This window comes from Toxorhynchites rutilus, chromosome 1 (assembly GCF_029784135.1).
Source record: "Toxorhynchites rutilus septentrionalis strain SRP chromosome 1, ASM2978413v1, whole genome shotgun sequence".
Taxonomy (NCBI): Eukaryota; Metazoa; Arthropoda; class Insecta; order Diptera; family Culicidae; genus Toxorhynchites; species Toxorhynchites rutilus.
The window spans coordinates 179,592,473-179,618,473 of NC_073744.1; the positions used below are offsets into that span (position 1 = coordinate 179,592,473).

Consider the following 26,001-nt stretch of genomic DNA (forward strand, 5'->3'; position numbering starts at 1 on the left):
GTAGTCCGACCCTTATTCAACAACAATAATAAATAGAATAATTCTCTCAACTAGTCGCGAATGATTTTCACTCCGAAATTTGGAGCTAAGCGATATGTTGGCATAAAAAGTACAGTAAGTTACTTATAATGCGATATGCTGAGGCACCACTCAGTGTCGTATTGGAGTCTATTTTGATCAGTAATCGGCCATTCGCGACTGTTAGCGACTTTCAATGTGGGGCCATAATTTGGGCCCCGAATTCAATATTTACAAAAATGTCCAATTAGAGGTAAAAATGTCTAATTAAACGTGTTGCATCACAGATCGGTTAAATTAGCTTAATGTCGATTTAAATGTAAATTACTGTACAACCAAATCAAAACAAAAGCCGAGACACAAAGCCCAGACAAAAACCGTCCGTCTCCGTCAATTATTTTACAATATTATATATTTTTTTATATTACAATTTTCTACAAATCCTGCCGGTCGTTTTCGTTGAACGTATGCTGACGGGTCGTTACGTTGCTGGTGTATGTGAATGTTTTCATGGGAATTGCATGGTAGAATCATAGACGTATCGTGACGTGAACGTGACGTGTATGTTGTATGTGAATCGCACTTATTCCAGCCCACCCGATGCGCACTTGTTTAGAACCTTACAAAGTCGGATCAACATCTTCTTTCGCATCCCTACTACTAGCCGGAGTAGCTGTCAAGCAAGTGCACCGAAAAATATTGAGTGAAAAATGGAGAACATACCGCGGACGCACGAAGGTGAGTAATTGTATTATTTCAGTGAGATTTTCGACTTTTAACCGCCAAAATTGGTTCGATCTGCAAGGTAAAGATCCGCCGAAGGCGGTTCCAAATGAGAATCTGCCCGGATGAATCACGCAATGTTATAAATCGTTCGCAAAGACAACCGACGAAGATGGTTCTCTCCCGTAGCAGCCATGTTTGTTTTTGCGAGACGTCCGGAAACGATTGCGATTTGTATACGATTCGATTTTGAAGTTGTTTTTGATTTTTTTTCCACAGATATCGAGGCGCAAATACGCGATATCCAGACGAAGAAAAAAGAGGTAATTGCCGAGGCGGCCAAAGACAAGGGCGTTGGGCTGCTCGAGAGCGGTTACTATGATAGCGAGCTGTACGATGGGGGGAACGCAAAGAGTAAATACGAAGGATACGTCACATCGATCGCGCCGAACGACGATGTGGATGACGACGAGGACGATGGGATCCCGCTCGGGCGGGGTAATCGACCGGCAGGATACACCGCACCGGCCGCTCTGCTGAATGATGTTGCTCAGGTGAGGGATCTTAACGGAATGATTAGAATGGGTGGATTATTTACGTGATTTTTGCTTTGTTTTGCAGCCTGAGAAAGATTACGATCCCTTTGCGGATCGACGCCGACCAACGGTCGGTGAGAAAGAGGACGAATATCGTCAGAAGCGACGTCGGCTCGTTATCTCACCGGAACGTATCGATCCTTTCGCAGATGGTAAGTTTCGAAGCTCTTGAAATATCAGTTGATAAGTGTTCAGTCCATAAGCTCAGCTAGTCGGTTTATCGTTGCACAAATGGTGGCACAGACGGTTCGTTCGATCCGCGTTAAAATGTGTGCACTTCCTGTGCCACCATTCGATGCACAGTTAGTCTTTGGGAGTGAGTGAAAGTTTGGAGTGAATGCGTGCCTTGGGTGAACGGAACAAGTAAAAAAAAAACAAAACACAAAACACGCGCAATGCAAGACGACAAACCATGGGGGTGCATAAGTCCTCTTTTGGCTCTTCTGTTGCGCTTTGTTTGAGTATCCAGAATAGTGCCACTTTTGATTAACGAAAACCACTTACCACGCAGGTTGCGGACGTCCGTGTCAGAATGAGACCGCCGAGGATGGCTCTCAGTTTCTCAGGTTAATAGTTCCTGCTCGCTCGATTTCTAATGGTGGATCTTCGGAAAGGGAAGAATGATTCGAGAATGGCCGCGCCAATCATAAGTGTTCGTTTCGTTAATCGGTTTGAAAAAAAAAAACTTCGAAGCCTGGAATGATTCTTCGCTTTCCGTTTCGCCACCGAGGAGCTTGGACAAGTTTTGTGAGAATGGTGAATGAGTGTGTTTATCTACCTGAAAACAAAACTATTAATCACAGAGATTTTTTTAGGAAGCCCTTCTCAAACCCCAAATTAAAGCCACTAGCCGTGAGCATTCTTCTTCTGCGAAGTAGTAATTTCGTAAAATCCCCCTAGTTTGTCACACAGTATTAGTAAATTTGTTGTAACAGCGCAGAAAGAATGTTTCACGCACAGAGGATCTGGCTGGAGCACGTACGTATCACTGCCGGGACGAAACTTGAAATTAGAGCTTGTGTTTTACCACCCTTCCTTTCGTTTCATCCTCTAAAAAATCGCGATCGAATATAGCTCTTTCGGGTATTTAATTTCAAGTTTGTCTCGTTTTGTATATGATTTAAACAAACGCAATGCGATCCACGATCCGAATGGCTCTAATCAGTGTTTTTCAATCTGTTTGCTTGTTTGGATGTCTTACAGGCGGTAAAACTCCCGATATCGGATCCCGTTCGTACACGGAAATTATGCGCGAGCAGATGCTCAAAGGGGAAGAGGTCGAGGTAAGCAATCGGCGAATTAAAGGCTAACGGCAAGTGATTATTAATATGAATTGTTGTTTCAATTCCAGCTCCGCAAAAAGATCCAGGAGAAGGCGAAGGATGGCTCACTTAAAGTGACCAGTTCCAGCAATGGCGACGCTAGCAAACCGGCCCCTGTCGAGGCGAAGAAACGAGGCCGCTGGGATCAGACGGTGGAGGAAGCCTTTGTGCCACCGAAGAAGGTTGCGGTTCCGGCCACCCCCACTTGGGATGCTGAGGTAAGTCTGAGGCGGTCTCTCTCTCTACAAAGGTTTGAGCCGAACGAGTTTGTTTCAAGATCGGTTGCGTTTCAAAAATTATCCAATCCTAAGCACTTGTTGCTGCCCAGTCATTTCTTGAATAAAGAGCTGGGCACAGCTTTCATTGTGAGGGGTCCCGATGATGATAGACGACTTCTGCGCGTCGCTGGAACTCGAATACCCGCTGTCCAAAACATGATATCAAGATCAATAACTCGTAAGTAGATCGGACAGGTTTTCGAAACGATCCAACAAAGGTGTTTTTTTCCACATCGAATCAGACTGTGTTTTTTTTTCATCGGTTGCGCTTGCGAGTAGAGCGAAGCTCAAAGTGGTGCGCGACCGAGACGCAGAGGATACAATTCAGACAGATTCATCACACACGCCACACAGCAGCGGCAAGTATAAGTTTATCATTCCTTCTACCATCTGTGCTCGATTTACACCATTGTTCATCTGTGTGTTTACCAAATCGGCAAACGTTGGCATTAGGGGTGTCTATTTTTTCTTGGTTACATTACCGTTGAAATTTTATTGGAACTTTTTTTCATTTTAGAATTTTATATAAATAAAATAAATTAATATAAATATTATCCGCAGCATAACCTTATAATATTTTTTTTACTTATTCATTTTGATAATTATTATATTCTGTTCATATCGAACAGTTGGCCGATTTTTCTAATATGGCTGAGGGCGGAAAGGACCCCCCGTTGACGCAATTGAATATTTCTGATACCGAACCTCCTCCTGAAGAGCAGGAGGTTGAAGCAGAAATTGAGGTAGAAAATTCTGTTTACGAAGTTGATAGTTCCGAAGATGAGGAAATCGACGAGAAACAGGATTTTCGTCCTAAAGAATACCCTGAAGGCTCCAAAGCCCCATTCATTTTGTACTTTAGACGAAAATCCAAACCTCTCAATGTCATTCGCATCTCGAAGGAACTAACTCAACATTTTTCTGACGTTACCGAAATTACACGGATGGGGCCAGACAAACTACGAGTTGTCGTCTCAAGCAGGACCCAAGCGAACAAAATAACGCGCTGCGACCTTTTTGCGATTGAGTATCGTGTATACGTACCCTGTTGCAACGTCGAAATAGACGGCGTAATAACCGAAAAGGGTTTGACCCGAAAAGAGATAATCGATGGTGTCGGTCACTTCAAGAGCTCCACACTAAAAACTGTGAAGATTCTTGCATGCGATCGACTGAAATCTGTGTCACATAAAAATGACAAAAGAATTCTCAATCGGACAAACTCTTTTCGTGTGACTTTTGAGGGTTCCGCCCTTCCAAATTACGTTGCAATAGGGGCACTTCGTTTACCTGTTCGATTGTTTGTACCCCGGGTAATGAAATGCAACAAATGTATGCAACTCAGTCACACGGCCGCCTATTGTTGCAATAAAAAACGTTGCGCAGATTGTGGAGAGAGCCATGATGAGAATCCTTGCGCGAAAGAGCACAAGTGTCTTCATTGCGGCGGGACTCCTCATGATCTTATTCAATGCCCGGTGTACAAACAATGAGGGGAAAAACTCAAGCGTTCCTTAAAGGAACGTTCCAAGCGGACTTTTGCAGAAATGCTTAAGAGTTCCGTGCCAACGACACAGGACAATCCCTACTCCATTCTGCAGAACGACGAGCCTGTTGCTGACGCTCCCAATGCCGGATGTTCCGGTACATCGCAGGGTGCCATCAGGAAAAGAAAAATTACTTCTTTTCCATCACTCCCCAGAAAGAATACCGAAACTTCCCAAGTTGGAATGAAGCCTCGAACTGAACGTGCTGAGAATAGGCCGAAGCAAGTACCTCCCGGTTTACGTGGTCATGCTACCAACCAGGGGTCCTCAGCACTTTCCGGAACAACAACGAACACGTCTGTTCCATTTTCGCGGTCGAAGCAACAGCCACTACCTGGCCTGCTTGCGCTTTCAGACCTTGTGGATAACATTTTAAATGCTTTAAATATAAATGATCCTCTTAAAAGCATAGTATTATGTTTGCTTCCGGTTGTGAGAACATTTTTGAAAGAAAAATGTGGCTTTTTAGCAGCGTTCATTTCCCTCGATGCCTAATTCAGCGCAAGAGGTCAAGGATTTGACCACTGTCATACAGTGGAATTGCAGAAGCATCATCCCTAAACTAGACCAATTTAAATTTTTAGTTCACTGTTCTAACTGTGATGTATTTTCTCTCTGTGAAACATGGCTTTGTTCAGCCGACGAGCTGAATTTTCACGATTTCAACATTATTCGCCTAGATCGTAACGACTCGTTTGGTGGCGTACTATTGGGGATCAAAAAACGTCACTATCACGTCACGTCACTATAGAGTCACTATCCCATCGATTACAGGCATTGAAGTTGTCGCTTGCCGGATACAAATCAATGGCAAAGAACTCTGCATTGCTTCGATATATATTCCTCCCAGGACTACGGTAGGCCGCCATCAGTTCTTTGATATTATCGAGACATTACCGGAGCCGCGGTTAATCTTAGGTGACTTCAACTCCCATGGAACAGCATGGGGGTCACTCTACGATGACAACCGTGCCACGTTGATTTATGATCTGTGCGACAACTTCAACATGACAGTTTTAAATACTGGGGAAGCAACTAGGATAGCCAACCTTCCTGCACGGGCAAGCATGCTAGACATATCTCTCTGCTCTTCTTCATTATCCCTGGATTGCACATGGAAGATAATCCAAGATCCCCACGGTAGTGATCACCTACCAATAATTTTATCGATCGCCAATGAATCAAAATCTAGTGAGTCAGTCGATATTGCGTATGACCTCACGAAGAATATTGACTGGAGAAAATTTGCAGAATTAATATCTGAAGGAATCATTTCGATGCATGAACTTCCTCCCCTTGAAGAGTATAATTTTATATCAAGTTTGATTTACGATAGCGCACTTCAAGCTCAAAAGAAACGTGTACCGGCTACCACTTTCCGACGTCGTCCTCCATCACTTTGGTGGGACAGGGAGTGTTCAAAGGTCTACCTTGAAAAATCATCCCCTTTCAAAAAATTCAGGAAAACTGGATTAGTGGAATGGTTTTGAAAGTACCAAGCTCTAGAAGCCAAACTAAAAGGTCTGATTAAAGCAAAAAAGCGTGGATATTGGCGGAAATTCGTCAATGGTTTGTCAAGGGAGACCGCTATGAGTACTCTTTGGAATACGGCTAGGAGAATGCGTGGCTGGAACCATACCAATGAAAGTGAGGAATACTCTGACCGTTGGATTTTCAAATTTGCAAGGAAGGTTTGTCCCGATTCTGTTCCTGCACAAAGCGTCGTACGCGATATTGCGCTTCAATGCGATTATGAGAATTTTTCGATGGTAGAATTCTCAATTGCCCTCCTCTCATGTAACAATTCAGCTCCGGGGTCGGACAAGATTAAATTCAACTTGATGAAGAATCTTCCCGACTTGGCAAAACAGCGTTTGCTGAACTTGTTCAACAAGTTTCTGGAGCTGAATATTGTCCCGCATGACTGGAGACAAGTGAGAGTGATAGCCATACGGAAACCCAACAAGCCGGCTTGCGATCACAACTCGTATAGGCCGATTGCAATGTTATCCTGTATTCGCAAATTGTTAGAGAAAATGATTCTACTTCGTTTGGACAAGTGGGTCGAAACGAACAATTTGCTGTCAAATACGCAGTTTGGCTTCCGCCGAGGTAAAGGGACGAATGATTGTCTCGCGCTGCTATCTTCTGAAATCCAAATCGCATTTGCTCGCAAAGAACAAATGGCTTCCGTTTTTCTCGATATCAAAGGGGCATTTGATTCAGTTTCCATGGAAATTCTCTCAGAGAAGCTTCATAATCGTGGACTTTCACCAATTCTGAATAATTTTCTGTACAATTTACTGTCAGAAAAGCACATGAATTTCTCTCATGGCATCTCGAAATCTTCTCGTTACAGTTTTATGGGCCTACCACAAGGCTCCTGCCTAAGCCCCCTCTTGTACAGTTTTTACGTCAATGATATGGATGATTGTCTAACTAGAGACTGCACGCTGAGACAACTTGCAGACGATGGAGTTATTTCCATCACGGGTACTAATCCCGTCGCTCTGCAAAAGTCGTTGCAAGATACCATGAACAATCTGTTCACGTGGGCCCTCAAGCTGGGTATCGAATTCTCTACGGAGAAAACTGAAATGGTCGTTTTTTCTAGGAAGCACGAACCCGCCCAATTCCAGCTTTACCTATCCGGCAAAACGATCCAACACTCTATGTTTGTCAAATACCTGGGTGTATATTTTGATTCTAAATGTACCTGGGGGAGACACATTTGACATATTTGAAACAGAAATGCCAGCAAAGAATCAATTTTCTCCAAACAATAACCGGAACATGGTGGGGCGCCCATCCAGGAGACCTCATTCAGTTGTACAAAACAACGATATTGTCAGTGTTAGAATATGGCAGTTTTTGCTTCCGATCAGCTGCCAGGATTCATATTCTCAAGCTGGAGAGGATACAATATCGTTGCTTGCGTATAGCCATGGGGTGTTTGCATTCGACACATACGATGAGTCTAGAAGTTTTGGCAGGAGTACCCCCGCTTACTCTTCGGTTCACAGAATTATCCTACAGATTTCTCATCCGTTGCAAGATCATGAATCCATTGGTGATTGATAACTTCGAAAATCTACTCCAACTGACTCCTCAGTCAAGTTTTATGTCTTTATACCATGAGTACCTTACCCACGACGTGCACCCTTCACCAGGCATTTCCAACCAAGTTTGCTTCCCATACTTTTGCAATTCCTCTGTCATTTTTGATCTGTCCATGTGACAAAAAATCCATGGAATACCAGATCACCTACGCTCCAATGTTATTCCGTCGATATTTTCGGAAAAATATGGGAAAGTTGGATCTGATAAAATGTTCTTTACTGACGGTTCATACATAAACGGGTCCACTGGCTTCGGCATCTTCAATGAAAATTCCAGTGCCTCTTTCAAACTCAAAGATCCTTGTTCCGTGTATGTCGCAGAAATGGGTGCGATATACTATGCTCTAGGGATCATTGAAACACTGCCCATCGACCATTATTTTATTTTTTCAGACAGTCTCAGCTCAATAGAGGCAATCCGCTCAATGAAAGTTGATAAACGCTCATCTTATTTCCTAACAAGAATAAGACATCTATTGAGTGTTTTGGTCGAAAAATTATTCAAGATTACCTTAGCATGGGTTCCCTCTCATTGCTCGATTCCGGGGAATGAGAAAGCGGACTCGCTAGCTAAGGTGGGCGCTTCAGAAGGCACACTTTTTGAAAGGCAAATTGCCTATAATGAATTTTTTCACATTCCTCGTCAGGACACACTCGTTAGTTGGCAGCGCATGTGGAGTGAAGATGAGTTCGGTCGTTGGTTACACACGATTATCCCTAAGGTCTCGACGAGTGCATGGTTCAAGGGATTGAATGTAGGTCGTGATTTCATTCGCGTGATATCTCGGCTTATGTCCAATCACTACAACCTAAACGCGCATCTCTATCGCATTGGGCTCGCAGCAAAAAATCTTTGTGATTGTGGCGATGGCTACCACGACATCGAGCATGTTGTCTGGTCGTGTATCCGGTTCCATGCTGCTCGCTCTCAGCTCTCTAAAGCACTGAGAGCACAAGGCAGACAATCGGATATCCCCGTCCGGGATATCTTAGGTAGCCGGGATCCTGATCTTCTGCTTCATCTATACCTGTTCCTCAGAAACACCGATGTCAACGTTTAATGATGTTTCCTTCGTTGTGTCCCCGTTTCATATCCCTCCTATCCGAACGATAAACTTTTACTTAGTCGCGGCAATACATACACACACTCTTTACAGATGCACGGGCCGAAGGTTGTGCAGTCCACTGATCATTCAACAAGAGCCAAAGGTTGTACCGCTCATGACAACTCTACACGAGCTGATGATTGCGCCGGCTAGTGACCATTCTATCCTGGATTCCTCGAGTCGAGAAAGACGCACCACGCTAGATATGGGGTACAGACTAGGTGGGCGTTGCTGATTAATGGTCAGCTGCATCCCAATAGGAAGTATCCCGTGTCGGGCACACGTACAGAGCATCGAACACTGCAACATACCAATTATGAGAACACTTGTAATACTAACCTCGAGCCAACCGCGAGTAATCGGTTACATATTACTAACATAGTTGTAAGACAAAAATTGTCAAAATATTGGACTCCCGGCCCCGTCAGGCTAACGCCACATGTGCCTTAATAAAAAAATATATTTTGGGAAAAAAAAAGATCATCATCAGAGATTTCAAATGAACAGGAACTGTTCCAGTTGACTAATATAAACGGCCTTAAACTCATCCATTTTTTCACCTCCAAAAGTATTACATTTTTCCAACATAAATACCCTCGTCGAAATACCTTCAGGTCGCCAAATAAAACAGAATCCCAGATCGACCATGTTCTGAAGGATGATCATCACTTCTTGCACCTAATTGATGTCAGAACTTATCAGCATCGCTAGCATCGTTTCGGACCACTACCTAGTGATGGTTGAGACGCACCCAAAACCCTCCAAAGTAAACAACATTCGGTACCGATGCTCGCGGATAAAACAAGCAAATGTCGCCGAAAACTACGCGCATTCGTTCGGAGCTGCGCTGCCGGAAGAAGACAAAATTAACGAAGCTCCTCCTGAGGACTGTTGGAGCATGATAAAAACAGCCATAGACAGCGTAGCGGAGAATATCCTAAGACCAGTCTGGCTAGTGGTCACAATCGTATGACTATTTATGGAGACGTATGTGCTGTGTCATTAATGAACATCCTCAAATGAACATACACGGCCTGATTCTACGCGGCGTGTGAGGTGAGATGACAATTGTCACATCACCATCACGCAACTCTCCTCACTCTATTCCTACAGTCGTTTCGGATGCCGTGAGAGGTTCATTTGATGTATGTGAGAGGATGAACAGCAAGTGACAAGGCGTTCATTCTGCTGGTTGCCAAATCTGATCAAAGATGCCACATTCGCACATGTGTTCACGAATTTGCAGACATTTAACTTTTATCACAACCTTTTATTCCTGCTGCAGGCTATTTAAAATAGTGACAAAACATTATTGATTCCATATGATAAACGAAGCTGGTCAGTATGTCAGACATTAGGACATATTTACAAATATTTCAAATTTTTATCGCATATATTTGAGAAAAAACATCTGGCATCCCAGAATTTTATTTGTTTCGCTCAGAGAGGTCAGATATTTGTTTTGCTGCAGTCAGTACCGTATCTATAGATCTGATTTAACCTGGCCTGTTGTTAGTGTATCAGGACATTCTGCCGAATTTGCAGGTATTTGATTTAGATTTGGTGAAACAGTTGATTGCATCCTGTAAAGTTTAGCATTTTTGTTTGTTTTGGTCGTAGTTGCTGCTGCTCTCTGCACTCTCAGTGTTAAATTGTTGCTCTGGCTCCGGCTCGGGCATATACCACGGCTTCTGAAATGGATATGCAGTTCGGTGACGATGACTCGCGGATAGATAGATGAAACACAATACCCATATGATAGATATATTTTAGAGAAAATAAATAGATTTCATGAAATGAAAATAATTTCGGTGTGCTTATTCGTCCAATTGAGGAATAACAGACTCACTACCGCTTTCACAAAAAAAAAACAAACTACTTGCAATTTGTCTTTCGTACTGTGAAAATTGAAGATAAATTGAATTTATTGATACATATAATACCATTACTATCGATTCTATACGACCCAAAAAAACACTTATTATTCCTCTTCCTTTTTTCATTTGTTTTCATGCACTGTCGACACCTCAAGACATGTCGACGATTGTCACCTAGAAATCCCAGTTCATGTGACAATCGTCACGTATATTTGAGAGCGGGAATAAAGTGAGAGTTCATTCAAGTGAGATTTCTCACGGCATACGCCTGGTGGAATCGCGTGACATAAGTGACAATTGTCATCTCACCTCACACGCCACGCAGAATAAGGCCGACAGTCGACCGTCGTACTAAAAATGTCACCGCCTAAAACGTTCATTCAACACATTTGTAATCGATAGATATGAGCAATCCGTGCAAGTACCATCCCTCGTTTATGGATGTGTGAGGATGTGGATGTATGTGTGCACAAAAGCAGAATAAAGAGAGGAGAAATATTCGGCCTGATTCTGCGTGGAGTGTGAGGTGAGATGACGATTGTCACTTATGTCACGCGATTCCACCAGGCGTATGCCGTGAGAAAAATCACTTGAATGAACTCTCACCGTATTCCCGCTCTCAAATACACGTGACGATTGTCACATGAACTGGGACTTCTAGGTGACAATCGTCGACATGTCTTGAGGTGTCGACAGCGCATAAAAACAAATGAAAAATGGAAGAGGAGAGAGTGTCTTTTTGGGTCGTATAGAATCGATAGTAATGGTATTGTATGTATCAATAAGTTCAATTTATCTTCAATTTTCACAGTACGAGCGACAAATTGCAAGTAGTTTGATTTTTTTGTGAAAGCGGTAGTGAATCTGTTATCCCTCAATCGGACGAATAAGCACACCGGAATTATTTCCATTTCATGAAATCTATTTATTTTCTCTAAAATATATCTATCACATGGATCTTGTGTTTCATCTATTTAGCCGCGATTCATCGTCACCGAACTGCGTATCTATTTCAGAAGCCGTGGTATACGACGGAGCCGGAGCTATAGCAACAATTCAACGCTGAGAGCGCAGAGAGCAGCAGCAACTAGGACCAAAACAAACAAAAATGTTGAACTTTACAGAATACAATCACCCGTTTCACTAAATCTAAATCAGATACCTGCAAATTCGGCAGAATGTCCTGATACACAACGAAATTTTTATGCTAACAACAGGCCAAGTTAAATCAGATCTATAGATACGGCACTGACTGTAGTAAAACAAATACCTGACCTCTCTGAGCGAAACAAATAAAATTCTGAGATGCCAGATGTTTTTTCTCAAATATATGCGATAAAAAATTGTTTATCATATGGAATCAATAATGTTTTGTCACTATTTTAATCAACCTGCAGCAGGAATAAAAGATTGTGACAAAAGTTAAATGTCTGCAAATTCGTGAACATATGTGCGAATGTGGCATCTTTGATCAGATTTGGCAACCAGCAGAATGAACGCCTTGTCACTTGCTGTTCATCCTCTCACATACATCAAATGAACCTCTCACGGCATCCGACACGACTGTAGGAATAGAGTGAGGAGAGTTGCGTGATGGTAATGTGACAATTGTCATCTCACCTCACACGCCGCGTAGAATCAGGCCGATTATCACTGGCAGTTAAATGACATTAAAACTACAGAAAATAACCGAAATTGAAGGATAGTTATGACTACGAATAGGAGAATGAAAATAGCATATTTTTATCACTCTTCTGGGTACGTTCAATAGAAAGAGAGAACATTTAAATATTCAACTGACGGTCGTGTTCTCGACTGTGCATTTATTTCTGATGTGACTGTTGGAGCCGAGCAACGCATTATTGGTCACGTTCACAGTACATATTGAACCGTAACTTTCGCGCAAGGGCAGTATGACATGGTGATCATCAAAACTGTCGATCGTTTACAACACTGCTTCTCGGACATAAATGACGCTAGAATCTATCGAGGTGCTAACATGGAGTCGGGCTACCACCTAGTAGTGATGGTTGAGATGCGCTGTCATAATGGATAATGGAAATTACGCCAAGCCGGATTTCAAACAATTCCCACATCAAGGTTAACTGGGTACCGCAAAAGAAGAGAAAGTGAAACAAAAATGTTAGTTTCCGAAAAAAAAGTACTTGGTTTACGAGCCGATTTATATTTGTGGACTGAAAAGCGATTTTTCCGTAACTGGCCCCACAATCAGAATATTTATGTAAAAAAATGTTCACTACGAGAAAAAGAAGTTTGAAAAACATCCTGTCACAGTCGATCATCATCCACCCGAGGAGAAATACCTTCCAAGTGCGCCAGAGCTGCACCTAATTGAAAAATATTGCGGAACCTCAAGAGCACTCCGAAAACAGTTTGAAATGAACAACAGTGTAAAGTAAAATGACGTGCACCATCTAAGAAGGTGGATACTATAGCGGTACAAAATCTGACGGAAGGTGTGAAACGTGTAGCCGTAAAATCGGAAGCCTTTCCGCCAGTTCGCACTTGGAAAATCGGAAACCTTTTCAAATAATGTTCCTGTAGTTTGCTGTTAATGAACTTTAAAATGAAGTGAAGATTGATGCTTTTGTGCTGAATGTTGTGCATAAAATCCGTTTGGAGCCACTCGAATGACTATGGATACAAAAAGGAGCTCTGTCACATGAGTTAATGTGGAACGGAATTTCCATCTATGAATAGCTGCTGAATTGCAACACAATCGATCCAATTTTGAAGCGGGTTGTGTTTGGTAGTGGGAAGTTGAATGTCAAGCGCCAGGTTTTTGCTGTGTGTTTGGTGAGATCGGCAGGAAATCATATATTGTGATCCGGGCCTGTAGTTTTGTTTTGACCGAAAAATGGAAAAAGAGCAATATCTGTCGGTGATTCGATTCTTGTTTTTGGAAGGGAAATCGGGCAGTGAAATCAAAGAGCGCTTGTATGCTGTATACGGTGACACTTCTGCTTCTCCATCAAAAATTGGTTTAACGAGTTTCAACGTGGTCGAACGTCGGTTTTTGATGAGCCATGCCCAGGTGCCCCGAAAACGGCTACCACGAAGGATAACGTGACAAAAAACCACGATCTCGTATTGGCAGACCGCCGATTGAATGTGCGCGAGATAGCTGAAACAGTAGGCATCTCAAAAGATCGAGTGGTTCATATCCTGCATTAAGTCGGCGCGATGGGTGCGGCCTTTGCTCACTCCGGACAACAAGCGCAACCGTGAGACCACTTCAGAGCAGTTTGACCCTATTTAAGCGCAATCCGAAAACTGTCCTATCGGACGGAAAGGTGATGGCCACCGTTTTCTGGAATTCACAAGGTGTGATCTACATCGACTACCTGGAGAAGGGCAAAACTGTCACAGGGCTCTACTATGCCGAATTATTGGGCCGATTCGATGCCGAATTGCAGAAAAAACGACCCCATTTGCCGAAGAAAACAGTGCTCTTCCACCATGACAACGCACCGGCTCACACCTCCGCCGTCGCCACGGCCAAATTGATCGAATTGCACCACAAACTGCTGCCCCATCCACCGTATTCTCCAGATTTGGCCAAGTGCGACTTTTTTTTTGTTTCCAAACCTGAAAAAGTCACTCGACGGGCAGAAATTTGAGTCGAATGAGGAGGTCATTGCCGCCACGGAGGCCTACTTTGCAGACCTCGAGAAAACGTATTTTTCAGATGGATTAAAGAGGTTTGAACATCGCTGGGTCTGGTGTATTGAGCTAAAAGGAGACTATGTTGAGAAATAAATGGCCATTTTTCAAATTTCTGTTTTTTTTTGTAGGCTAAGTACTTATCGGACTGCCCTCGTATCTCTGGAAACCCAGAAAAATGAAGCGGTTCTATAGTTATGAAACGCAGTGTATTTGTGATATAATCCTCTCTAAAGTGGCTAAATCGAGAAAGCTATCTGTTTCTTTTTCCTCTCGGCTTTACGGAGGATCACATCAGCTGTAACAGTTATTATCCAACAGATCATTAATAATTTTTTCTTCCACCAGAAAACCCCCGCCGATCATCGCTGGGACGAAACACCGGGTCACAAGGGCAGCGAAACTCCCGGCGCCACTCCAAGCGTCCGGATCTGGGACGCCACACCGGCCCACTCGGGAACTACTCCTGGACGGGAAACGCCAGCGGAGAAATCAACCCGCCGCAATCGCTGGGATGAAACGCCGAAAACGGAACGAGAAACACCGGGCCATTCGTGGGCGGAAACACCACGAGCCGATCGGGGTCCAACCGATAGTGTGATGGATAGCACCACTCCTGCTTCCAAGCGTCGTTCCCGGTGGGACGAGACACCTTCCAATGCAACCCCCTCGGCAATGACTCCCTCGATTGCGATGACCCCGACACCGCACGCTACCCCGGGACACGCCACGCCACTACTAACACCCGGTGGGACCACTCCGATTGGGCACAAGGCGATGGCCATGGCGACACCTACACCGAGCCATTTGGCTGCAATGACACCGGAACAGCTTCAAGCATACCGTTGGGAGAAAGAAATCGACGAACGAAACAGACCATTCAGCGATGAGGAACTGGACTCTATGTTCCCACCGGGATACAAGATTTTGCCCCCACCGGCAGGATATATCCCAATTCGGACGCCAGCCAGAAAGTTGACCGCCACGCCGACACCAATGGCTGGAACCCCCGCTGGATTCTTCATCCAGGCCGAGGACAAGAGCGCGAAGTTTATCGACAACCAACCGAAGGGCAATTTACCGTTTATGAAACCGGAGGACGCACAGTACTTCGACAAGTTGCTGATCGACGTCGACGAGGAAGCCCTCAGTCCGGACGAACAGAAGGAGCGGAAGATTATGAAACTTTTGCTGAAGATCAAGAACGGAACGCCCCCAATGCGAAAGGCTGCTCTGAGACAGATAACCGATAAAGCACGCGAGTTCGGCGCCGGTCCCCTCTTCAATCAAATCCTCCCCCTGCTGATGAGTCCCACGCTGGAAGATCAAGAGCGTCACTTGCTGGTGAAAGTCATCGATCGAATTCTGTACAAGTTGGACGATTTGGTTCGTCCGTACGTCCACAAGATTCTGGTCGTCATCGAACCGCTGCTGATCGATGAAGATTACTACGCTCGCGTGGAGGGTCGTGAAATCATTTCCAATCTGGCGAAGGCTGCCGGTTTGGCCACTATGATTTCCACAATGAGACCCGACATCGACAATATCGATGAGTACGTGCGTAACACAACGGCTCGTGCTTTCGCGGTGGTAGCTTCCGCTCTTGGCATTCCATCGCTGCTGCCCTTCTTGAAGGCCGTATGCAAGAGTAAGAAATCCTGGCAAGCGCGTCACACCGGTATCAAAATCGTTCAGCAGATCGCAATCCTCATGGGGTGTGCCATTCTGCCCCATCTGAAATCACTGGTGGAAATCATCGAGCATGGTTTGGTTGATGAACAGCAGAAAGTTCGTACTATTACTGCGTTGGCGTTGGCTGCGCTTGCTGAAGCTGCCACTCCGTACGGTATCGAATCGTTCGATTCGGTGTTGAAACCGCTGTGGAAAGGTATCCGAACTCACCGTGGCAAAGGTCTGGCCGCTTTCCTGAAAGCCATTGGCTATCTTATCCCGCTGATGGATGCCGAGTACGCCAATTACTACACCCGAGAAGTGATGTTGATTCTGATCCGGGAGTTTCAATCGCCCGACGAGGAAATGAAGAAGATTGTGTTGAAGGTTGTGAAGCAGTGCTGCGCCACCGACGGTGTGGAAGCGCAGTACATCAAGGAGGAAATTCTGCCGCACTTCTTCAAACACTTCTGGAACCATCGGATGGCGCTGGATAGGCGCAACTATCGGCAGCTGGTGGATACGACGGTGGAGATCGCGAACAAAGTGGGCGCCTCGGAAATCATCAATCGAGTGGTGGACGATCTGAAGGATGAGAACGAGCAGTACCGCAAGATGGTGATGGAGACCATCGAGAAGATTATGGGGAATCTGGGGGCGGCGGATATCGATTCGAGGCTGGAGGAGCAGTTGATCGATGGTATTCTGTACGCCTTCCAGGAACAGACCACCGAGGATGTGGTCATGCTGAATGGTTTCGGCACGATCGTGAATCAGCTCAGCAAACGGGTCAAGCCGTACTTACCGCAGATTTGTGGTACCATTCTGTGGCGGTTGAACAACAAGTCGGCGAAAGTGCGACAACAGGTGAGTTCCAGGATAACGTTGAATGATAAAATACATAGTTGGATGAGTTATCATGGTGGCCATAGTAAAGGGTAAATGATCTTGGTTTGTCCAATTTAGGGCGTTTTCACGCAACTAGTAAATGTAAATCGATTTTTCTTCATGAAAATCACGTATAATGAATACGAATTCGGGTTTGTTGAAACGCCCCAAGTCTCTAGTTGCTAATACTACCATAAGGCGTTACAATTATTTGAATTTTTGTGTTTTTTAACGATTTTCCTCAAAGAGAAATTATGATCATGGTTTGTCCAAAAAAAATATGGTCTGTCCGGTTTTAGAAATCACTATTTTTGAATGAAAAAATTCGAATTTTAAAGTAGATGTTGCATTTATCATAGTTTGAGTTTACTGTCATCATATTGAACTATTCACAATTTAGGCTTTCTTCAGAATATTGCCTTTTCTTGGGCATTTCAAAAAGGTTCACACTTAAGGTGAAGGTGGAAGCTAGCCACAAATGGCTGCCACGATGGCGCTCATTTCTTTCATCTACCTCCCTCACCTCTCGCCCGAAAATCAATAATTTTGCGAAACAGTGTGAAGAAAATGATCGTTTTCGCACACTTCCCATCAAGTAATATCAACCAAACTCTAATCGATTACTCACAAGATATTAAATTTTCATCTGCTTTCGCACCGTATAGTGAAGAACGTCGGAAAACTCGAGCAAGTGCTCTGAAAGTTAAATTTTCGTTTTTCAATCTTCTGCAATGGTTTTGTTTGTATTGGTGGAAGCATCGTTATTTTTTCGACACTGATGCCAAACAACATCATCGAAACAGCTATAAAAACCACTCAATAAAATGTTATTCCGGAGTCATAGCGTCCCATGTCATGAAAATCAATAGAATAAAATTGTGTTGATATCAATGCAATTATTATTTTTACGTTTAATGGGTCTATAATGTAAGTTTTAGCAACTTTAACATTGGGTAAGAAAATTGTATTGCAGAGCTCGGAACACTGCCACGGCTGCCAATGCTTTCAAAAACAGTAAACGGAAAAGTATTAAATTCAATCTTAATGCCTCGGCTTTCCAACGTGAATATGTGAAAACAATACGATCAACGAAGGAAAATATTAAGGAATTGTCAACATCGAGTTACTATGCGGAAGAACTTGTTAATACCAAAAGTGCCCCAATTCGCATGTGTTATAAATTTGCTCATGTTACGCTCGCGTATAATCAGAATCTTATGCAAATGCACCTTCTATATATATATTTATATTTGCAATTGTTCATCGGAACATATCGTTCATACATTTTACTTTAGTATTGAATTGTTATTTGTTTTTTTTTTCAAATGTATTCAAAGAATCGTGTCAATGAAGCGCCACACAGTCTGATAAGTGAATTGATCTATTTACGTGTGCTTTGCTCTTCTCTCACAAACACTATTACCCCATTTTTACACGAGGGTTTACCTATACTACTACAATGGCTAGCTTCCACCTTCACCTTAACACAGAGAAACTTTATTTCTGCTGTGCGCGAAGGACACAATAAACAAACTGCAGCGTGCCAAGCGGTTGCCATAGAAATCATGTGGACAAAACGATATTAGTGAATCGGACAACTCATGATCAGAATTGAGGTCATCTAAATGCGTTAATTACATGGTTTAGCTATGTAAATCTGATACAAATGGTGTACAATCATGATGTTTACAACATTTGTAAGTGTTATAATCCAGAAAAGGTCTGAATACGTGCTAAATAATCATCTGGCGATTGATTAAAAGATAGCTCAAATGAGGGGCGCATTAACACCAATAGACGGTGGACTTTATAAACTTCTAAAATATGTGAATCCGTTCTGTATATTCTGTAAAACTACTGTAATTCATGAAAAAGACAATTTCATTTATATGTTTTGAAACATTCCAATACCTGATTTGACAAACGTGCGCTGAGCATTCAAGCATTCAAAAAAGTGGACAAACCATGATCATATTTTCGACTGGACAAGCCAAAATCATTTACCTTTTGGATTTTGTGCTATGGTAGTTTATAAATATTGAAGCGAAGCGAAGCCTTCGTTCGTGTGCTTTTTGTGTACACCCAGATTTTTTTTACGCGGGGGTTACGTACCTCGTAAAAAACGCGTTAATTGGAAAATCCGCGTAAAAAAAACCATGTCACCTAATAATAGATATCAAATGGGACTATCCTTACGTAGAACGGAAGTAAAAAGTTGATTGTTACTCGCATCCGCTGTTGCTAGAAGATTCTTTTGTGATGTGTACACTCTACTGCCGAGGCACGTGCAGTACCACTGTTGGACCTAAGCTAAGAGCTAAGTAGACAGGGAAATCCATTCACGAATCGCTGCCCGTAAAAACCCCGCCCCGTTGTACAGCCCGCTGAGCTGCCCGTTAACACCTAAAATCTACGTCAGAATCGTGATAAGGTGCAGCACTTATTTCTTTCATAAGCGCTAAGCTCCGTTCAAGCATTAATTACTGTAATATGCTCTGAGGAAACATAAGAGAAAAATGTGAGCTGAGGGGGAGATGTGATATTGCACTGGTCTTTTCTTACGCGGGTACCGCGTTAATTGGAAAATCAGCGTAAAAAAAAATCGCGTTAATTGGAAAATCCGCGTAAAAAAAATTATCGGAGGTTGTGTTCAAGACACGACCGCTTTGTTGACGTAGAACAGTAGTTAAATTCAAGTCGCTTGTTTATAACAGATATTATTTTATAATACTACGAAAAATTTGAAATTACCATTCTACCAGTTTGATCGCCCTGAAATGTTTTTATTGTAGAATCATTTGACGATAATTGTTTGATGATTCATTCTTGTGCTCGCGGAACAATAGATGCTCGAGATAAGCGCAGCTGTCAACCTTAGTTGAGAAAGTTTTGCTACTGGCAAGCGAAACCAAATCACATACAAAATTCCAGAACGACTATTACTTTCTTGGTGACTAAATAAACAAAATAAACTCTATCTGTTAATCTCAACAACCTCGAAAAGAATAGCACTGCTCCATTATGATCAAGATTAGCCCAAATGCAATCCTAGTTGAAAGCAGTTTTGCGACTGGCACGCGAGCCCAAATGAATTGATAACTGAATATAACTCATTGAATAACTTGGTTTTCCCCAAACATTTTTTGGATGCACAACCTTATCACACTGCTTCACCATAGCGTCAGTTCAATGCATTGATGACATAAAACAATCAAAGCAGAGATTCATTACTAATACCCAAGCGTAAATATTTCCCTCCCCCTATCTCCCCTCCTTGTTCATATTTATCATTACAACTGCATAATTTGCCAAACAATCATCAATCATAGCATAAAAAATTAGGCGGTTGTTGCATCGTTACAGGGCACACGGGAGCAGATACAAATGGGGTTTCAGCGTAGCGAAGATGCACTATTTTTACGTACGGGTTAAGAAGCACGCACGTACGCATACAAATATCCATATATCGATGGCTTGAACTTACTAAATATACACACACTTATCTTCTTTTTGCACTCTTCTCAACAGAAGCCCTTTCTGTTAATATTGCCAGTCTAGATTAGCTTAGCTGTCATCCTCTATGGAAAGAGTTTTCCTACCGTCATGCGAAACCAAATCACTGACAAAATTCCAGAACATTTATTTTCTTGGTGAGCTGACGTTAGCCTAGCTTGATGATTCTCCACACAATTGTGTAGCTCAGAACCTTAATGCAATGGCGTCAGTTTGGTGCAATGATTGTAATACCAGAGACATCAGCGTGTGAGTAATTTGGTCGCGTCCACAACTCAATCCGAAACGAAGACATGTGATGACGTAAAACAAGGAAGAACAAGCGATATTCATTGCTTTGAATACAGAATGATACTGAATGTTTGCCTTCCTTGCTTGCCTGTGACTATAAACTTCTTTAGTTCATTCGTCTCTAACCTTCAAAAAGGCCCTTGGAAAACTTTACTTTATCCATCATATTACTCCTCCACCCCCATTGCCTTGAGAAAGACATTCGATCCCTCGCCGACCAGCTCGCCCAGCAACGATGTAGTTCAGTCGAATTCCTCACGAAGAATGAAAGTTTGTCTCAGCGAGATCCACTGTTTATACTCTAGGTAAATATTCCCCTTCGTTCTTCTTCTTTTCCTTTGTACACGGAGACTTAACATCTTACGATTTCCCCTTCGTTGCTCGTCGAAAAGTTACTCGTTATTGACAACTCTGTTCCGGAAAGCACACAAATGGACAGAACAAATGTAGGAGGAATGGCGAAAGCTTCCAATTTTCATCAATTTAAACCATATACAGATTATGGGATTGTAATGTATAGCATATCAAACAAATCTTATGGAATTTCCGATTCGTTTGGTATGTAAATCGCCAAAATCCGTTCGTGGCAAAATAGTTATTAACGTTAACTTCATTTCATAAAAACGTGACCTGTTTTCTGATTTGGCACCCTTAATGAAAGACGTAGTTCTACGTCAAAAACATCGTAAAAAAAACCGCGTAAAAAAACCTGGGTGTATTATAATCAGGATAAGCAGAGAGACGGTTGCCACAGCAGCCGGTTCTCGTTTAATTTTGCATTTTTTCGCCTTCCCCGGCGTGCTTTTTTGTTGTACAGCAGTCGCGGCGATTCATTTATTGTTAACTAGCTGACCTGGTGAACTTCGTCCCTCCCGAGAAGAATTTTTTGTTAAGAATACTTTCAAATATTCAAGTTTTCTTATTTTTCGATTTTCAGAAAACTTAAATTTTGACATCTGCGACAATAGTAAATGAAGTCCGAATGAGCTAATATTTTGCAGAGGGTATTTTATCGTGCAAATCAACATTTCGCAGGGAGTCCCGTATGAAAAATCGATATGATGATTTTCATTGGCACCAGTGTTTGGATTTCGATCAACATCGAATGATACACAATGTGCCATGCAAGTAACCTCTCACGAATATATAACCAAACATGGGTGGGTCGTTCAGATACTTGTATGAATAAGAAATATAATTTGACTACCCTTCCCTTAGCTTCTATCTATCTATAATCATATAGTCATATAGAGACTTGTCGATCAGGATCTGCTACATTAGCTGAATATGAATCATTCGCTTTGCGTAGTCCGTATGATCCTGCTGTTTCATGATGCATGGAGCGGTTCGATATGTATATGTTAGAGGCAAAGAAGAAAATAAACTTTCTGCACCGAAAGCGTACATGACGGTTTTGCTTGCGTGCTGGCGTATTATGAAGCGTGAATCGAAGCAGAGTTGTCTCGTTCTCTTTTGTGTCGTGATTTGTAGCACATAACAACAACAAAATGTCACTGGGGGAAATGATTTCTGTAAAATTATACTTGAACGAACGAACGCGATTTATTCAGTGAAATTTGCTCCGACTTGCACTGCGATCACGCGTATTCTAGAGCTTGCCACTCAGATGCATTCAAGGCGTGTTATTTGGCATAGAAATCCAAACTGAGTACTAGTAAAAATGACGCAAGTAATACTACGTTGAGACGGCGAAGTTCCTCTAGGAACGTTAGTGCCATTTAAAAAGAAGAAGTAGAAGAAGATCAATTGGCAAACCCTGATTGGTACCCTAAGCCATACGTTTTGCCTCGTATTCCGGAAAAAACGACAAAGTCCCAGAGCGACGTTTTTTTTCGAGATGACAGTAGATCTCGACGTTTCATGCAATTTGAAGACATTTGGCATCAACATTTTTTTTTCGAAAACTTCGATTCCCTTTACTCTCCCCTTGGGTGATTTTTCGATTTTCAAAAAACTCAAACTTTGACCGCTTTGCGATACTAGTAAATGAAGTCCGATTGAGCTGATATTCTGCATAGGGTAGTTTTTCGTGGGAATCAACTTTTTTAATCAAGTTCGCTTTGAAAATTCGAGGGTCACTTTTTCCCATACATCCATTGGCACTCTAATGTACACGATCGCCCGTAATAGATATTCATAACCGCTCATGAAAATTCATTGTGAATATAGTCTGAGGAAACTGATCAGCAGCAAAACAACTGCAAAGAGTTATGGAAGATTTCGAAATCTTTATTGGAACCTAGTAATAGCAAACCGCGGTCCATAATCTTGAATGGAACCGTGAGCAGCCTAAACAGACTATTGTATCTAAGTTTGCTTTAATTTGGTATGTCGATCATCTGGTCTGTACTTCAAAGCAATAAATGTAACAACACTTACAGAATTCAGAAGGCACTGCATTTCTCGCGATAAAGCTGTATTTTCTGAAATATTTTTTTTATTTCTTGAGATTTCTTTATCCCGTCTGTTTATTTTATTAGGCTCATTTAGCAATTCAGCTGTAACAGAGCCGAATTCATTCGTGTATATTTTTATCTCATGTTGTATATTACACAGTAGCTATTTTTGGCGTAAGAGTATTCCTATTCTATCGATGCAACAGGCCGTGACCAACCAATTAGGCTACGAAGACCCCCTTGACGAAAATTGTAACTTACGAAATATTTTTTTAACGGATAGTGCTGTGTCGAAAATTCTCTTTTTACTACTATTTGTTTTAAATTGGTAATTACCGAGTGTCTTTCCTCAAACATCTGTAGGGGAAGGTGGTGGGACTATCATCGTCAAAAAATAGCATGCTTACAACCTTTTTTTTCATTCCACAGGCGGCGGATTTAATCTCCCGCATAGCGGTGGTCATGAAAACCTGTCAGGAGGAGAAGCTGATGGGACATTTGGGTGTCGTCCTGTACGAGTATTTGGGCGAGGAATATCCCGAAGTGTTGGGTTCCATCCTCGGAGCTCTGAAAGCAATCGTCAACGTTATCGGTATGACCAAAATGACGCCTCCCATCAAGGATCTCCTGCCCCGATTGACACCCATCCTAAAAAATCGCCACGAAAAGGTACAGGAAAATTGTATAGATTTGGTGGGACGTATTGCCGATCGTGGGCCGGAGTACGTGTCCGCCCGTGAGTGGATGCGAATCTGTTTCGAGCTGTTGGAGCTGCTGAAGGCTCACAAAAAGGCTATTCGGCGAGCCACGGTGAACACCTTTGGTTACATCGCTAAAGCTATTGGGCCGCATGATGTGTTGGCCACGCTGCTGAACAATTTGAAGGTTCAGGAGCGTCAGAATCGTGTTTGCACCACGGTCGCCATTGCCATCGTGGCGGAAACCTGTCGACCGTTCACCGTGCTGCCCGCGTTGATGAACGAGTACCGAGTGCCGGAGTTGAACGTTCAAAACGGTGTCCTCAAGTCGTTGTCATTCCTGTTCGAGTACATCGGAGAGATGGGTAAGGATTACATCTACGCCGTGTGTCCTCTGCTAGAGGATGCCCTGATGGACCGGGATCTGGTCCATCGACAGACCGCTTGCGCCGCAATCAAGCACATGGCCCTGGGAGTGTACGGTTTTGGCTGTGAGGATGCGCTCATTCATCTGCTGAACTACGTTTGGCCCAACATATTCGAGACGTCCCCCCATCTGGTTCAGGCCTTCATGGACGCCGTGGAGGGCTTGCGGGTCGCGCTGGGACCCATCAAGATCCTGCAGTACACCCTCCAGGGGCTGTTCCATCCGGCACGGAAAGTGAGGGACGTTTATTGGAAGATTTACAACTCGTTGTATATAGGGGCGCAGGATGCGCTTATCGTGGGTTACCCCCGCATCACGAATGACCCTCAGAATCAGTATATAAGATACGAGTTGGATTATAACATTTAGGGCGGCACTCCCTCGCGCGCCGTATTGATTGTGAAACAAAACAAATTTATCATTACCTAATAACGTATAATTAAACCTGTCCGTAGAGTGTTGCAGAGAATCCGCAGAATAGCTGTTTTCGAAAGAAAGTTCCTTGAAGTGAAAACAAATCCAATATTTTTCGAATAGATGGCGTTAGAAAAACAATATTAATCTGATTGCTAGACACAATTTTGTTTGAGCAAGTGTCAAAGATGGAAACCTGCCCAGAGAAAATATGTCATACTGTACGGTTTTACTTCGATTGAGGCCAAGACAACTTTGCCAGTGTTTGTTCCCAGTGTCCGAATAGAACCTGGAGGACGTTTCTTCGTCGCTTCTTCTAATGTTACTATCATCAGTATCACATTCATCGGTACGGCATTGGAAATAAAAAGTGAACAACTGGTATCTTTTACTACTAGTAACGTATAATCGAATATTAACAATAAAGTAGGAGATTCGATCATCCCTATATAATCTAGTCAGGATACCTTGAAGCAACAAATATAACTACACTGCTTATTCACGCTTATTTACACGATAGCAAATTTCGTCTGAAGCTCTGTCGAGTAGCTGTCAAAAATAAAAAAGGTTTGGTTCAAGGTAGAAACATAAGATACTTCGGAACTATGTAAATATTAGCATATTTATTTGATACTTAGACGATGAGCCAAAAGTCGCTGGAAATTGAAAGCGAATGTGAGCTACCGTAAAATCGCAGAAAAATATGGTATTTCATAGAAAAGTAGAGCGGAAATCCGGAAGTGGAAGGCCTCATAAAACCTCAATTCACACATATCGCCTTATTCGCCGTTTGGTTCGATCCGATCCCGAGAAATCTTGTCGGGTGATCCAGGAAGAGTTGGGCCTCAATATACAATATACAGTAGTGCTTCAATCCATTTATAATAATTTATTTGCATTGTTCGAAGAAATTTATAACATCTGTAGTTTAAACAATAGTCATTCATTAAAAATGTGTTTTGAGCATACTAAACAACTGAAATGACGCTACGAAATTTAGGACCAGTTCCACATTTCGGCTGTTTTGGGTGTTGTTTCGATCGATTTTTGAAGGAAATTGATTGCTTCTCGGTGATATTTTGTGTTTTCGGATCCTGTTAAGTATTTATCATGTAAACAAGAAGTATGTGAGGTTTTAATTCTGGAATTCTAGTTGCAGTCAACGAAAAATGAGTCGCGCGCATGATTGCATGGAAACAGCGGATGGTCATCCGCAAAATGTCCAAAGCAGGCAGCAACCAACGCGAAATCTCAGAGTACTTAGGACGATCTCAAACCTTCGTGTTTAATGCCCAAGGAAAACGACTGCGAAGGACGACTCTGCCATGAAGCGGGCCTCCAAAGCCTCGAAAAAGATACGGGACGAACTGCACTTGTCCGCGAATTCCCAGACAGTTCCAGCGGCGGCTGAC

The 26,001-nt window shown here is 42.8% G+C and overlaps 1 protein-coding gene across 4 annotated transcripts; it reads left to right on the forward strand.

Moving 5' to 3' along the window:
- The first annotated feature begins 637 nt into the window (after positions 1-637).
- Positions 638-24,644, forward strand: LOC129763021 (splicing factor 3B subunit 1). 4 transcript variants are annotated; one of them, XM_055761742.1, is made up of 7 exons: positions 638-756; positions 1,021-1,295; positions 1,363-1,489; positions 2,541-2,620; positions 2,689-2,877; positions 14,619-16,808; positions 23,480-24,644. In XM_055761742.1, the coding sequence occupies exons 1-7, from the start codon at positions 729-731 to the stop codon at positions 24,542-24,544; spliced, it is 3,954 nt and encodes a 1,317-aa protein (XP_055617717.1). In that variant the 5' UTR covers positions 638-728; the 3' UTR covers positions 24,545-24,644. The 4 variants fall into 4 exon arrangements, with proteins under 4 accessions (XP_055617717.1, XP_055617709.1, XP_055617735.1 ...); XM_055761734.1 differs by lacking the exon at positions 638-756 and adding an exon at positions 838-975; XM_055761760.1 differs by lacking the exon at positions 638-756 and having other exon boundaries at positions 1,273-1,295; positions 1,363-2,315.
- The last annotated feature ends 1,357 nt before the right edge of the window (positions 24,645-26,001 follow it).